The sequence below is a fragment of the Cyrtonyx montezumae genome, unplaced genomic scaffold, assembly GCF_038088225.1.
Source record: "Cyrtonyx montezumae isolate F1298 unplaced genomic scaffold, pur_monq_1.0 scaffold_7, whole genome shotgun sequence".
Lineage (NCBI taxonomy): Eukaryota > Metazoa > Chordata > Aves > Galliformes > Odontophoridae > Cyrtonyx > Cyrtonyx montezumae.
Genome location: NW_027072078.1, coordinates 636,320 through 651,974, shown reverse-complemented (window position 1 = coordinate 651,974; position 15,655 = coordinate 636,320). Strand labels below are relative to the sequence as shown.

Sequence of the window (15,655 nt, the reverse complement as noted above, 5' to 3'; positions counted from 1 at the left end):
TGCCAAAATTCATCAACCTATGCGTTCTTCCTGTACTGGGTTTACATGGCAAGCTTTTGGTAGCAGGAAGGCTGCAGGGTGGCCTCGGAGAAGAGCCCAGGAGCATGTGTTTTTTTGTAAAGAGCAGTACTCTGCTCTAATTGCTTTAGGTGGGTTGACAGAGCTCATAGTATTTGAACAAATAATTTTCAGTAGGGAAAAGAAGAAATAAAATTGCTCCTGCAGTCATCATATTTGATCGTTTCAGTGGAACACCAGTACCCCCACGTCTGTAGTCCATGTGTTCTTCCCAAAGGGCTCAGTCTCTCCTGAGCTAACCAAGGTTTTCTTTTCAATGAGCTGTTGGAGGGTGACGTCAGCAGCCTGAACTCGTGTATTTGTGTATTTCTCAATCTTTCACATTATCAGGATTTCACCTTGGGGAAAAAACAAAACAAAAAGATTACAAGGTCCTTCTTTGAATACTGATGTGTTTGTTTTCCTAAGGAACGTAAATCAGACCTTCTCCTTTTTTATTTTTCCTATCAATTTTCAGTTGCTAAGCACTGAAAGCAATGTCATGCTCTTCTTTTTGTTCTCCTTTAGAATTCTTTTAGACCCAAGCTGTAACTAAGTGATGAGCAACATCTTTCCCATGCTCTCAGCAGCCTGATTGTGCTTAGTAGAGAAAGAAAGCCTACAAATTAGAAGCACCTTCTCAATGTCTTCTCATGTTCCTCTGTTTTTAAACTGAAGTTTTCTGCAGTAGAAATAAGGTTAGTGACCCCAAATGCAGCCATGGTTGTTGAAATATTCTCCCAAATTAAAAAGAACATATAGACATTATTTATTTATTTATTTTACAGTGCAGTCTGAAGCAAGTCTGAGGAAATAACCCAGGGTCCCAGATTTTATTTGGAACTATTTGGCTACCCAGGACAAAACATACTGCACCAGGCATAGATAATCCCTGACAGGTGAGGTTTAGTACCATTTGCTAAGAAGTGTTTTCAATAAGTAAGCAGATAAGTGTGACAGAAAGAAGCTTATCTGTGCCATCTTGGAAGATAAACTTTTAACCTATGTCAGTGCTCAGAGTTTCCACTGCACCTGAGGCTCTTGGTGAGGTGTCAGTCCAGCTGTGGACATTCTTGAAAAAAAATCCATCTTTGACAAATGTTTCCCAAGTCCCTCATTCTACATTGTCCATGAATTTACTGGGAGGTAAATTACCCCATCATCTTATCATTACTGAAAATGTTAAAGACGACCAGATCCCCCTGGGATATTCACTCCCTGGGGTATTCCATTCATTACTGGCCTCTCTCCCAAGAAAGAATTAACATATTGCTGAACTTGCAAACTGTTGCTAAGGCAGCTCGTGCAGCCCTGGTCCAGCTGTCTTAAGAAAGCAGTTTTACAAAACCAGCTTTAGTGACGTGACTGTACATTGTAGTAGTCTCAGGATTCCAAGAGTTAACTGGCACACTTTAAAGGACTGTTATTAAACTGGTAAGCTATGTTGGTGGAGCAATCTGTAAAACTTACAGGACAAGCATTCAAGGGGTGCTAAGAGTGATACTTTCACATAAGAACCATCACTGCTGGAAGCTAATGCTGTCTGTGCTCTGAAAACAATTAACCAGTGTTGCTATTTACTATACAAAATAATGCTATTTACAATATAAAATTTACTTCACATTCTACCCTCTCCCCCTTTTGTGACTATTTGCTGCATGAAGGCTCGGTGGCTGAGATGAAATGAGACAGTAAAGGTTGATTTAAGCTTTGCATGAGGAAAGCTTTGATGCATGCAGGAGTGATAGTGTGTTAAAACAGGTCATCTACAGTGTTGTACAACCTACGTTCTGTGGGAGCTGGAGCTCTAGCAGACACAGGGGTGTGGGAGAGCTGATCCTGCCTTAGGCAGGTTTTTTAAATCTCTTCTTCAGTGGGTACATGTTAGTTAATTAGCTAGCATGAGTCAAATAATTGTAGCATATAACAAACATCCTACAGAGCATCTTCTGTGGCGACAAGTTTATATGCAGTGCCACTGCATCAATGGGTTTTAATATCACTGATCTGCCCCACCTGGGCTGGAGTTTGAGGGTAGGCAGCAATCCATCTAACCTGGGCCTGTGGCTTTCAGGGTATCGACTCCATAATCCAGAATCATAGAATAACAGCATGGCTTGGGTTGGAAGAGACCTCAAAGATCTAGTTCCAATCCCCCTGCCGTGGGCTGTTGCCTCCCACCAGATCAGGCTGCCCACCAGCCCCATTCTTACTTTAAACCTACTTCCCTTTGTCCTATCACTATCAGAGAGTGTAAATAGTCACTCTCTATCTTATTTATAAACTCCCTTTAAGTACTGAAAGACTGAACTCAGGTCTCCCTAAAGTCTTCTCTCCTCCAGCCTAAACAATCCTGCTCCCTCAGCCTTTCTTCATAGGAGAGGTGCTCCAATGCCCTCATCATCTTTGTGGCCCTCCTCTGGGTCCATTCCAACAGCAACACATCTTTCCTGTGCCGGGGCCCCAGACTTGTATGAAGGTGCCTCATAAGGGCAGAGCAGAGTGGGACAATCACTTCCCTTACTCTGTTGCACTCTATTGATGCAGCCAGGAAAGGAAATGGCCTTCCAGGCTGCAAGAACACACTGCTGGCTCATTAGTTAGGGTGGATTTGTCACCATGTATGTGCCTGGTGATTATGAGTCAGTGACCAATACCAGTGAACCAGAGCAACTACTCAGGCTTGTCTTATCTACACTGAGTTGTCTTCCACCCTGGGTCCTTTGCTACCAAACTGGGACTGGCCTACTCACCTTACCTGGCACTGTGGGCTGGGTCTATGCCCTGCAAGGCCCCCACCTTGCTGCCATTGCACCTGCTCCCTTGTCCCATTGGGAGCAACTGGCCCTCACTGCTTGAGAATATGCAATGGAAAGCTGCACCATTCTTGTGTGGATATTTTGATCTTGCTCTTTCAAGGCAGATGTGTTGTTTTGGGCTGTGTACTGCACATTTTGCAATAAATGGTAGTTACTATATGGTAATTTTCACTGTAGGTTAGACATTACTGGAAATAGCAGAGAATTGAATTCCAAAAAGGCTTTTTTCAGGTCAGAGAATATGTTTACTTTTGGCTTAGAAAACACGTTTGTCCCCTGCTTTGGACAAGCAAAATGTTAATACATATTCCTGAATGCCCAATGTTTGGCTAAACCAACCTGAGTAACTCTTCCTTGCAGGAAGGTTGCATTTTATGAGACACCTGAAGACTGCAGAATTGCTTCACCATTTTCAAAAGAGGTTCTGCTGAATGGCCCACATTCATACCAGAGTAACATGTCTGGCAGCCAGTCAGGCTGGTGCTCTTGCAGCCTGAGTTGGGAGCTGAGCTTTAATATTAACTAGGGAAGAAGAGCCCAGGCCTGAATCAACCACCCACATCCTGCTCCCTCCTTCTTGTGAGTACAGCACAGTGACCGTGAGAGGACACAAGCCTGCCTGCTGCTCAAAGTCAACACTGATGGAGTCCAGCAACATCCAGGGGAAAAAAGTTGCCATTGTTGGAGGGGGCCTGGTAGGAAAGGCAGTTTGTCTGCTGTTTGATTGCTGGGAAGTGTGTGTGTGTGGGGGGGGGGAGACTGTGTTGTCTGTGTTGCCTTTCCGTTTGTACAGTGCTTGCCTGCTTGTAGCCCGTTAACTGATTTGCTCTGCGGATTGACAAAATAGTATTGTAACCCCATTTTTCTTACAATTATTTTTCTGCCAAATGGCAGATGTTATCATCTGGTTGCATTCCCACTGTAGGAGACAGCAGGTCTTGTTGCACAGCTGGGACTTTGTACCAAGAGAAGGGATCTTCTCTAAGGGAAAGCTTTGCTGCTGAGATACAACAGAGACCTAAAGGTCCACCAAGTACATCCCTTGTTCAGGCATTGCATGTGTACCAGGACAGAAAAACAGCACACTTCTGGATACTTCTCTCTCCTTTCCAGCAAAGGAGTGTAAGTTTTCTGGGGGAAAAACACTCAAGTTGGACTCTGCCCCCTCAGGGCACTTTGAGCCAGGCTTTAGTTGATCTTCCATTGCTTCACTTGTTTCTGGCTTTAACAAAATCACTAATGTGAAAAGCCATATGAGGACTGAGATTTGGTAAATGCTAAGATAAGAGAAGATGCCTTCCTCTTTCCTTGCTCATTTAAGACCACTTTTATTTCATTGCTGCCTGCAGGGCTGTCTGACTTTAAATGACAGCTCCCAAAGCTCCTATCTGACATTTTGGCTGTTAGCTTCTTGGTCCCCTTGCTGTTGGAAAAAGAGGAAGACTAAGAGTCTGTGGTTCTGCTTATTCTGACAGCAGTTAATGATAGAAATTAAAAACAAAAGAAGATACACATTTAAGTGAAAAGTGGGACGTGTGTTGTCTTTTTTAAGGTAACATCTTGCTTTTGCACAGGTGCAGCTTTTTTTTTCCCCCTTTTTCTTGAGGAATGCTGCAGCAGCCTGAATTGCACTGAGGAAGATAAATACAGAATTGTTGAATCACTTAGGTTGGAAAAGACCTTCAAGATCATTAAATCCATCTGCCATCCCGACCTGTTGAGTCCCATCACTGAGCCATGCTCCTTAACGCCCTATCTGTAATCTTGAGAGGAAGCAGGAGCATGTCTGCAGTAGCTTCTGCTGCCCTTGGTTGAAGGGGTTAGCTATGCTCAATTACTGATGAATGTAAACAAGTCCTGTACCTAGTATGACTATATATAATGAGATGTAGTGTCTAACTTCTGAGAGGATGATCTTCTCTGCAAAGGTCCTCTCTCCAGGAAGAAGACTTCTGCAGGTCAAAGGGTCACCCTGCATCTGCTGAGCTGTGCTCACAGCTGTGGTTTTCTAATGGGAAGGAGAAGCATTTTCATAGTGCTCTACAACTTCACTCCCATTTCTGTCTTCTCTTATAGGTGGGTGCATTAAATGCATGTTTCTTTGCTAGACGAGGTTTCCATGTTGATGTTTATGAAGCCAGAGAAGGTAAGTACAGCTTACAGCTTGATTAATTACAGCTTGATTAGTAACTTTTGTTCTTTTGCTGCTAACAGTTCTTCAAGAAGTAAAAGAGGAGCTGCATGACCTCACTTAAGCTGCAGAGAGCAGAATCTGAAGATATCATTTTCAGAATACTCTTTTCATTCTTGCAGTCTTTAGTTCCTACGGTATTGGGGGAAAAAACTTATTAGAAATATATTGCCTTGTGTGGAGAGAACTTCAGCTACTAAAATTATGACCTTTTTTTTTATGTCCTTGGCTTGAAGATTGAAAGATTTATTTAAACTCTCCTCTTTCAAAACTTAGTTTCTGCATTAAGAATACTGGCATGGTGCACTGAGCCAATAATCATAAGTTTGGGAAAAAATACTGTTAATGCTGCAGCTTTGCTGTTTGGGCTTAAAGCACTGACCTGATCCCAGCTACCACAGTTAATGCTGAGGAGAGATGGAGGTGACAGTGGCAGTGACTGCAGCCAGAAGGGCTGTGTTGTCAGTGGCTGTATTGAAACCATGGTCAGCAAGAGGGTTGTCCTTGCCTGTAAGGATGGATAGCAGCAAAGCACTGAAAGAAAGCTGCAAGTTCCTGAACTGCTAGTAAGGAAAACCCACTTTAGGAAGCATGACAGCTCACAAGAGACACTTATCAGAGTGTTTCCATTTCTCTTCCCTGGAACACAGAAGTGTGACTACTGCAGAGCACAGAGCTGTCTGCCTGTCCGTGTGGCAGTGTTTGTATTTGATGGTTAGAAGATGCTGTCAAAGGAGCTGAAACATCACAGCTCATGTTCAGAAGCTGGAGTACCATGCTGGAAAGGCCCTGGATGATGCTCAGAGTGAGTGGGCACAGTGCTGCCATGGCCTGTAGAGCAAGTAGCATGTGTTAGCACTGAGTGTTTGCATGAGTGAGTTCTTAAGCTGTCAGAGACATGTGGTTCTTGTCCAGTTTATTTCTTCATTCTCTTTGCTGTTGATTGTGTCTGTGTGCTGAGGACTAGCATCTGAGGCAGGCTGAAGGCGGTAGAGGAGATGTAGCAACAGGAGAAACAGCAGCACTTCTCCAGGTACAGCACAGCTCCAGCTGTAGCAAAAGGAGGACCTGGCAAATAGGAGTTCCTCCAGGTGCTGAAAGAATGAGCAGCAGCAGGGCATTTCTGCAGCACGTTGGACAGTCTAAAATGTCCCAGCTCATACAACCGGACGAAGTACACCTGCAGCTTAGCATGGTGCTTGCAGCTTCCTCTGGCAGAAGCCTCAAGTGAAGCCAGCAGGCTGCAGTTTCAGAACAAAAGGAAATGGTTCTTCCATCTCTTTGCCAGATTATGTATTTGCCAGAAGTTTCAGGGGTTCAAAAAGCCTGTGGTTAAATAAACTGAAGAAAGTTGTATTCAGCCGTTGCTACAAGGATAGCCCTCATTGCCCTTTGGATACTGGAAGCAGCTCCATTCTCTCCTGCTGCTACTGAAGCACCAAGTGATTGGCAGTGCCAGAATACCTCCAACCCATGCAAGAGAGCACTATGGGTGTTTCTACCTGCCTTCAAGTCGGGTGAAACTTACCTCTCTGCTCAGCCTTGTGGCCTGTGGATCTTGCTGAGATAGTACCTGTCTTGGGATTGGGACAAGGCCCTATGACACATGCTGGCTGGATGGCCAGGAGAATCTGAGCAAAATCTATGTGGGTGGCACAGAAAGCACCATCCCATATGTGGCAGGAACATCTCAGAAACAGGTTCCTCAGCAGAATGCTGCCAGTTTTGTCTCAGCAAGGGGATGGTGAAGGGCAGGAGACTCACCACCATCCACCTACTGATTCTTGGGCAGTGCAGCCCTTGCTGAAGGGACCTGTGCAACCAATGTCTCTCTCCTCACAGATATCCGGGTGTACAGCTTTGCCCGTGGCAGAAGTATTAACTTGGCCCTGTCACACAGAGGACGCCGGGCCCTGCAGGCTGTGGGGTTGGAAGAGCAGGTACCCTCCCTGCTTCTGTAGAACTGTAGAATCACAGAATGGCTTGGGTTGGAAGGGACCTCAAGGGCCATCAAGTTCCAGCCCCCCAGCCACAGGCAGGGTTGGCAGCTGCTTGATCAAGTACTAGACCAGGTTGCCCAGGGCCCCATCCAACTTGGCTTTAAACACCTCCAGGGACAGAGCATCCACAGCCTCTCTGGCAGTGTGTTGCAGCATCTCACCACTCGCTCAGTAACAAACTTCCCTCGACATCTCATCTAAATCTCCCCTCCTTTAGTTCAAAGCCATTCCATTCCTTCTTGTCTTGTCGCTATCTACCCATGTATAAAGTTGATTTCCCTCATGTTTCTAAACTCCCTTGAAACACTGGAAGGCTGCAATGAGGTCTGCTCTCAGCCTTCTCTTTTCCAGGCTGAACAAGCCCAGCTCCCTCAACCTTTCTTTATAGGGGAGGTGCCCCAGCCCTTGGTTCATCTTTGTGGCTCTCCTCTGGACCCTCTCCAACAGCTTCACATTTTTCCTGTAGGGGCCCTGTATTTGGATGCAGTACTCCAGCTGGGGCCTCACAAGGGCAGGGTGGAGGGGGACAAACACCTCCCTTGCCCTGCTGGCCACCCCTCTTCTGATAGAACTCATGACATCATTGGCCTTCTGAGCTGCAAGTGTGCACTTTTGGCTCATGTTCAGTTTTTCATCATAGAAATGAGGTATCTGTGCTTGAGATGCTGTTAACTTCAACCAGTGATGGACAGCCTCTCTTCTGCTCCCCATGCCAGAGGGTGCCAGCTGCTCCAGGCAGCCAGGCTCTGTGTGTGGCAGAAGTGCTTCCCTGTGAAGGGAACTCCTCCAACATCCACCTCTCTTCCCTCCTGCAGAGTGAGGGTGAAGGGAGCAGAAGTGGGCAGCCTCCTAAAAGAGCTGGAGTGCCAGAAGGATGTGATGAGAGGGATGCTTTCTCCTCCAGTATGCTAACATTGTGTCATCAACTCATCCCAGCATCTGGTTGTAATTTGGTGTTATCCCTCCTACATCCCATACTGCAGCGTTTACCTTCAGTAAAACTTGGGGTCCACAGCCGTACAAACTTCTCTCCACCAATCTTGCTGGTTGCACAAAGCCAGAGATGGAGCATAGCAGAAATTGTCCCACCCTGCTCAGAGCATGGTGGCATTTGATGGGTTGTGTCTTGTCCCTTGGAAGCTCAGCTTCGGTGGAAAAACTAGATTCTCCTCCCTTCTTTTCTAGATTGTGTCCAAAGGCATCCCCATGCATGCACGGAGAATACACACACGTCTGGGGAAGAAGTACTCTATCCCTTATGGCAAGAAGAACCAGGTACTGATCTCATGCTGCTGTTTTTGTGGTGCTTCATATAGTGCAAGAGATCTCTGAGAGTTTCTGTAGCTCTGTGATGGGCAGGTGCATCTTCCAAGGTGGACACAGCAGCATACTGGAAGAAATGAGGTTACCTTCATCTCAGGATTTCCCCTCTTCCTGATCTATGAAAATGCACAGAATTTACTTTGTGCATAATCAGTCCTGCCACACTTATGCTGATGTGGGTGTCCATGCATACAAATCATGCTGTAGAGATCTGTAATTTACTGGCAAACATGGAACTTGATTCCCCTTCCTCTCTACAAGCTGATCTTGAGCACAATCATCACCACAGTGCTACTATGCCTGTCTCATTTTGATTTCCTCCTTTCCCACCCTGCACACATGCTTTTCAGTGATGCTATCAGCAGGGAGGGAATTGCAAGCTGTCACTTGGTTTCACTGTAGCTGTTATTGGGACATTCTGAGGAGGTGGTGCATTCCCCTTGCTATGCAAAGGATAGAAATCCCTTCTGAGCTCCATTTGTTGTATGTTTTGCAGTACATTCTCTCTGTGGACAGAGCAAACTTAAACAGAGAGCTGTTAACAGGTAAGCGTGTTTGCATACACTTTAATACCCTATCTACTAAGAATGTAAGGTTTGACTGGTGAGTGGTAAACATCACCTGAGTGCTTTCGAGCCCCAGGCTCTCTCTGCCTGTGTTCTGCACAAGCTGACTCTCAGAAAGTGCATATGCAAACCAACTGTGTTATCAAGAAAGCAGGAGAAGCATATTAAATGAAATCCTATGCTTGTCCTGTCTAAGTCCCCATTGCTTAGCATCATCTCCCAACATCCAGAGAAGTGCAAAAATAGTTGAGAAATGAATAGAAACAAAGCAGATGTACTCCAGATCACAGAGGTCTGTTATTCTGTTGTTAATTACCCTCTCTGCAGAGGAGTGACATGGGCAGAAACAACAAATCCTCTGCTGAGTGCAGCAAGTCCAGCTAAATCTTAGCAAAATTCTGACTTGCTTGAGGAGCTCATAAAGATTGCCAGCTTTAGAGCAGGAGGCCTCCAGGTCTCACTGCCAGGGATCTTGCAGGGCAATGGTAGGAAGTGTCATTTCCAGCAGCCTGGGGCTCCCACTGGGACACTCATCCCCAAAATTGGGGACTGAACGACACAGGGCAAGATGTAAACTTACTGCATTCATTCCCTGTCCGTAGAAAGGCACTACAGCATGAGCAGCATCTCCCATCAGCACACACTGGGAAGAGAGGTGGTAGGAGGAACATTGCCCAGATATCATGGCCATACTCCTTCTGTGATGGAGTGATGACTTCTGTGGATGGGGGAAGGGCAATGGATGTCATCTACCATCTTCTGCAAAGCCTTTGACATGGTCCCTCACCACATCCTTCTCTCTAAATTGGAGAGGTGTGGCTTTGAAGGATGGACTGTTGAGGTGGATTAGGAATTGGCTGGCTGGACGCAGCCAAAGGATTGTGAGTAAGGGTTCTGTGTCAGGGTGGAGGCCGGGCACAAGCAGTGTCCCTCAGGGGTTGGTCTTGGGACCGGTGCTCTTCAACATCTTCATCAGTGACACAGACGATGGCATCGAATGCACCCTCAGCAAGTTTGCAGATGATAAGAAATCATTGAAGATGATTTCATTGTTTGAAGAAATAAGGGCAAGTGCAGAGTGCTGCACTTGGGTCAGGGCAACCCCAGGTATTTATCCAAACTGGGGGAAGATCTTGAGAGCAGCCCAGAGGAGAAGGACTTGGGGGTCCTGATGGACAAGAAGCTGGACGTGAGCTGGCAGTGTGTGCTTGCAGCCCAGAAGGCCAACTGTGTTCTGGGCTGCATTAAAAAAGGGGTGGCCAGCAGGGACACGGAGGGGATTGTCCCCCTCTACTCTGCTCTTGTGAGGCCCCATCTGCAGTACTGCATCCAGGCCTGGGGGCCCCAGTACAGGAAGGACGTGGAGCTCTTGGTGCGGGTCCAGAGGAGGGCCACAAAGATGATCAGAGGGCTGGAGCACCTCTGAGAGGGAAGTGGCACACTGGAACAGGTTGCCCAGGGAGGTCATGGATGCCCCATCCCTGGAGGCATTCAAGGCTGGGCTGGATGTGGTGCTGGGCAGCCTGCTCTTGTGGCTGGCAGCCCTGCACATGGTGGGGGGGTTGAAACTCGACGACCATTATGGTCCTTTTCAACCCAGGCCATTCTATGACTCTTTGATTCTAAGAATGATGTTCCTACCTTTGTGGTTAGCCAAGACATAAGTCCAGGGAAATTGTTTTTGACAGAAGGAGAAACTGCTGTCTTGGGTGTAGTCCTTTCTGTTTACAAAAACATACAAAGTCCATCTCCATAGCCGTGTTCTTGTTGCAGACCAGTGCTGGCTAGCATTGCTGCAGCTCTGTCTGGTGCTTCCCTTTGTCCTGTACTTTTCTCTGCAGCAAAAGTAATTTCAGATATTGACCCTGAGGCATCTATGTGGGTGCAGAAACACCTGAGTTAACCAGACTTAACAAAACACTGTCCTACTATGCCCTTACTTTCCTGACACTGCTCAGCAGAACAGAAGTCCCTGTAATTCAGGGATTCTTTATCAGCACAAACCTCTACTTGTTGTCTTTTCACAGCTGCTGAGAAGTACTCCAACACTAAACTGTACTTTGGACACAAGATAATAGAGTGCAATGCAGAGTTGGGGACATTAAGCATAAAAAGGTAACCCCTGTACAAGTTGGGATAAAGTACTGTGTTCTGTTATTTCTGCTTAATAATTCATAAAACCTCAAACAATTGAGCAATCTCAGTTCAAAACCAGTGAGTTACTATGGGATAGACAAAAGTTGGCATGAGCTTTGGAAAGCAGAGATGTCAAAGCAGGGTTCGTAGGGAGTTTGAAAAAGCTGAAGTAACTCCTTAAGCCCCAGAAGGCTGGCAATAGGTGAGCCACATGCCTGCTGACCTGTGCAGGAAGTAAGCGTGCCAGTCCTTGAAGTGCTGGCTTTCAGGGTCAGATCACTCACTAGGAAGAGCAGGAAAAGACCTTGGTTTGCAATCTTATCAAGTTCTGGCCATGCCACCCCATCTACATGGAGATGGAAGCTCTACACAAGAGTATCACTGCACCAGCAGTGCCTTCGGAGTGCTTGGGTAGGTCTGGCAGAACTATGGATTTGGCAGTCTGCAAAATAAGTACTTATTCTGATGCTGAGCTTTCAGTGAAAGCTATTCTCCCCATATCCTAGCAGATTCAAAAGGCTGCCAGTGACCAAGGCATTTTTGCAGCAAATTGTGAAAGGCAGGTCCTAGGGATGCCAAACTGTTCTGGGATTTATGGCAGGGCTGTTCTAAGGAACTCTGCTAGTTCCAGGTCTGGCCAGCTGCCCCTTGAAGTCACCTACGATCTCGTTGTGGGATGTGATGGAGCCTTCTCAACAGTCAGAAAGCAGTTCATGAGGCAAACGCGCTTCAACTACAGCCAAGAATACATCCCTCATGGCTACATGGAGCTGACCATCCCTCCCAGGGACGGAGATGTAAGTGTACCTGATCTGGGTCTGCCATGGCCTCCTTGAGTGTGGTGCCCTGTTACCTCTTATAATGTCTCTGAGGAACTTGCTTCTCATTCCATCCTCCCAAGGGATTCAAGCTTTTCTAGGAGAGACTGCTCTCAGAGTTTCTCTGTCAGTAGTGGGGCCAATGTCTTGGTGCCAGGCTGGGGAGGCCAAGTGGAATGGATCAGGGATCTAAGGTGATTTTCTTTCTCTTTCAGTTTGCCATGGAACCAAACTACCTCCACATCTGGCCAAGAAACACCTTCATGATGATTGCACTGCCCAATATGGTGATAACCCATGGCCATGGTCTCTTGGGGCTGGGATGGAGCTTGTGGGGATGAGCTGGCTGTGGTGGCAGCTTCACAGCTTGGGCTGTTAGAGTTGCCCAGAGGGACCTGCAGCCTGAGCCAGGAGCTCCCATAGCCTAGGGGCACAGGGCAGTAGTCCCAGAGCTAGCCCTCCCCCACAGAACTGAGCAAGTGCCCAGGCTGCTTCTCTCTCACCTTACCCACCCAAGATCCCAGGAAACCTGGGGCTGGGAGTACAAACCAGACCAAGTACTAACCAGTACCAAGGCAGCCTGCTCTGTGCTACAGCATCCCTGCACAGGAGTATCACTGCAATGGCTAGATGCCCAGATGACCAGCAGGCAGGGCATTAAGCTGCTGACCCATACATCAAGTGTTTTTCATGGCCTCTGGACTTCTTTCTAAACTTTCTCCCTGGTGACAGGACAAGTCTTTCACCTGCACTCTCTTCATGCCCTTCGAGGAATTTGAGAAGCTAATGACTGGTGAGCAAGTACTGGATTTTTTCCAGACCTACTTCCCAGACTCCATCCCCCTCATCGGAGAGTAAGTGTCCCCAGTGACCCTTCTTGCTCCTCAGTATGGTGGCACTATGCTAGGGAACATGCTGGTCCTCCTCAAGGTCTCCCTGTGTCCCAGATCCCCTTAAGCCGTCAGGCCAGCTGCCTGATTACACTGTTAAGTGGCTCTTCTTGGCCTGTAAGAGAGGGGGACCAAAGAGAGCAGGGTCTGCATTGCTCTTCAGTGGGGTAACAGACTCAGCAGAGAGATACAACCTATCCTCCAGTGGTCTGTGATTAACCTGCACACCAGCACTATTCTGTACCTTGAAGGCACAGCCCAAGTCTTGCCACTGTGGGGAGCAAAACAGGTCACCTCCTACTGCATTCATTTTGTTGTTGAGGTTTTTGAAGTCAGATGGATTAAGGGTTCATAAGCCACGGTTTTGTTGTTAGGGATGAATGAGCAAAGTGGATTCACTAGAGCTGAGGTGAGAGTTGTGTTTTGCCACAGGAATGTCCTGTTCCTGGAGGTGTTGAAGGCTAGGCTGGATGGGGCTATGAGCAACCAGGCCTGGTGCCTGATTTCGTGTTTGGCAGCCATGCCCACAGTGGGGTGAAGGCTGCACGGTATCAGTGAGCTGCTGAGCAAGGCTGATCTCAATATGCTGTGCTACTCTATTCGTACTGCTGTAGGAGAAGAAGTCATCTGCATTTATCCCATGTACCTATGGCATGCTTATTTGAAGTATAGTGAAATAGCTAATGAAATAGTTATTTGCTCTTTCATGTTTTTCCAGCACAAATATCCTAGTGAAAAGATGTGATTTTTGCATCCTGAGGAAACAGTGCCTATTGCCCTGGCTTCCTAAGCTTGCATGTAGCATGGTTTTCTCTTACTGTCTCTTGTCCCATCAAATGAAGCATCTCTTGTTTTGCTTGAAGGCGAGAGCTGAAGCACGATTACTTTTTGCTGCCAGCCCAGGCCATGGTATCTGTGAAATGTTCCTCCTACCACCTCTCTTCCCAGTGTGTGCTGATGGGAGATGCTGCTCATGCTGTAGTGCCTTTCTACGGACAGGGAATGAACGCAGTAAGTTTACATCTTGCCCTGTGTCGTTCAGTCCCCAATTTTGGGGATGAGAGTCCCAGTGGGAGCCCCAGGCTGCTGGAAATGACACTTCCTACCATTGCCCTGCAAGATCCCTGGCAGTGAGACCTGGAGGCCTCCTGCTCTAAAGCTGTGCTCTGTGGAATGTTGTCATGGGTGCTAACAGATACATTAGCTCAGCATCCCCGAGGGCCTTTCTTGTGAATGTGTGACTCCTGCTGCCTATTTACTGTCCAATATTCCCCCCAGGGCTTTGAGGATTGCCTGGTCTTTGATGAATTAATGGACCAGTTCTACAATGACCTGAGTGAGTGGCATGGCTCAGCCCTCAGAAGCTGAAGGCCCTGCTGGGGAGCTCCCTGCCACCCACTGCTTTCTTTCCCCAGCTGCCTGCCTCCCTGAGTTCTCCAGGCTAAGGGTGCCCGATGACCATGCCATCTCAGATTTAGCCATGTACAACTATATAGAGGTGAGTGACTGGCACCTGAGGGGCTGTCTGTGCAGCAGTGTCCAGCCTCCTTCTGGCAGGTGATGACTTCTGTGTTGCAGATGCGAGAGCACGTCAATTCGACATGGTTCATTTTCCGGAAGCAGATCGACAACCTCCTCCACATCCTCATGCCTTCTACCATCATCCCACTGTACACAATGGTAAGGCTGGAGCTTTGCTCCCCATGCTTTCTAGCCCACCATGAGCTGCTCCCTCACCTGTTCATGCAATCTCCCCAGGTGACGTTCAGCAGAATTCGCTACCACGAGGTGCTTCAGCGCTGGAAATGGCAGGAAAAGGTAAGCTGAGAGCCCCACATCTGCACAACAGCACAGCTTTGTGCTGCAAGCTCCTGACAGTGCTGCGGTTTTTCTTTGCACTTGCAGATAATTAATCGAGGGCTCTTTGTCATGGGGGCAGCAGGACTAGGCTGCACCTACCTGCTCATAAAGAGGCTGATGCGGGACTCATATTTCTTCATACCAAACTTGTGGGGCTGGTGCCATTACGTCAGGAACATTGGAAATGTTCCCTTCAGCACCGAGGTGGCTCAAATGTAACAGAAGGTTCTGGAGGCAATAAAAGTGAAGGCACAGGCTGTTGGCTCAGCTTGGTGACTTTTTTTCACTGTTGGGATGTGGTAGGCAGCTCCTGCAGCCCTTCTGTGCCCTGCCCCAAGGTGAGCGGATCTCAGTGGGGCACAGAGGGCCTGCTGAGCTTCTGCAGGGGCTCATATGCATCTCTGCCTAATTGAATCTGCTTTGTGCCTTGAGTGATGCTGCACATCATGGGGTGGGCGTGGGGTTTGCAAGCAGTAGTGGGGAGAATGTGCAGCCTCCAGCCAGCAAGTCAGTTGGGATCACTTGGGGCTTCTAAGTCCATACAGGGACTGCCAGTGTGGCTGACTTCTGCTCTTATCAGAATCCAGTCTCTCCTTACTTTTATCCTCCTCATATGCCTTTGGAAGGAGATTGTCTTTACTAGTTCTTCCTCTTAAATTTCTTCTTATGAGGCAGAACATAGATCTACTGAAGAAATGTATCCCTGTCTCAGCGTTCCTGACTCCTCACCTTCAATGCCTCTCACAGGGAGAGGTTCCCAAGTCACTGAAAAGAATATTTTGTCTGTTTTGTAGGTGTGGGCGTACACCAGCTCATGGGTATGTGCTGTATGGGCTTTGCATGCTCCAAAGATGTGCTCTGCTTACATGTGCTACAGGTCAGGTGAACTTGGAAACAGGAGTTCTTCGTGATTTTGAAACAGTGTTGGGAAGGTTCTGAGTTGAAAATCAACTTGCTTCTTTTCCCCAAGTCAAGGAAAATATAATTTTTTTATT

General features: G+C 47.3%; 1 protein-coding gene across 3 annotated transcripts; it reads left to right on the top strand.

Annotated features, from left to right (window-relative positions):
- The first annotated feature begins 3,462 nt into the window (after positions 1–3,462).
- Positions 3,463–15,370, top strand: KMO (kynurenine 3-monooxygenase). 3 transcript variants are annotated; one of them, XM_065750642.1, is made up of 15 exons: positions 3,463–3,571; positions 4,953–5,022; positions 6,910–7,007; positions 8,253–8,342; positions 8,887–8,935; positions 10,984–11,071; positions 11,724–11,889; positions 12,126–12,197; positions 12,643–12,764; positions 13,664–13,811; positions 14,079–14,136; positions 14,216–14,298; positions 14,379–14,480; positions 14,559–14,618; positions 14,706–15,370. In XM_065750642.1, the coding sequence occupies exons 1-15, from the start codon at positions 3,518–3,520 to the stop codon at positions 14,877–14,879; spliced, it is 1,434 nt and encodes a 477-aa protein (XP_065606714.1). In that variant the 5' UTR covers positions 3,463–3,517; the 3' UTR covers positions 14,880–15,370. The 3 variants fall into 3 exon arrangements, with proteins under 3 accessions (XP_065606714.1, XP_065606713.1, XP_065606715.1); XM_065750641.1 differs by having other exon boundaries at positions 11,718–11,889; XM_065750643.1 differs by lacking the exons at positions 3,463–3,571; positions 4,953–5,022; positions 6,910–7,007 and adding an exon at positions 7,532–7,669 and having other exon boundaries at positions 11,718–11,889.
- The last annotated feature ends 285 nt before the right edge of the window (positions 15,371–15,655 follow it).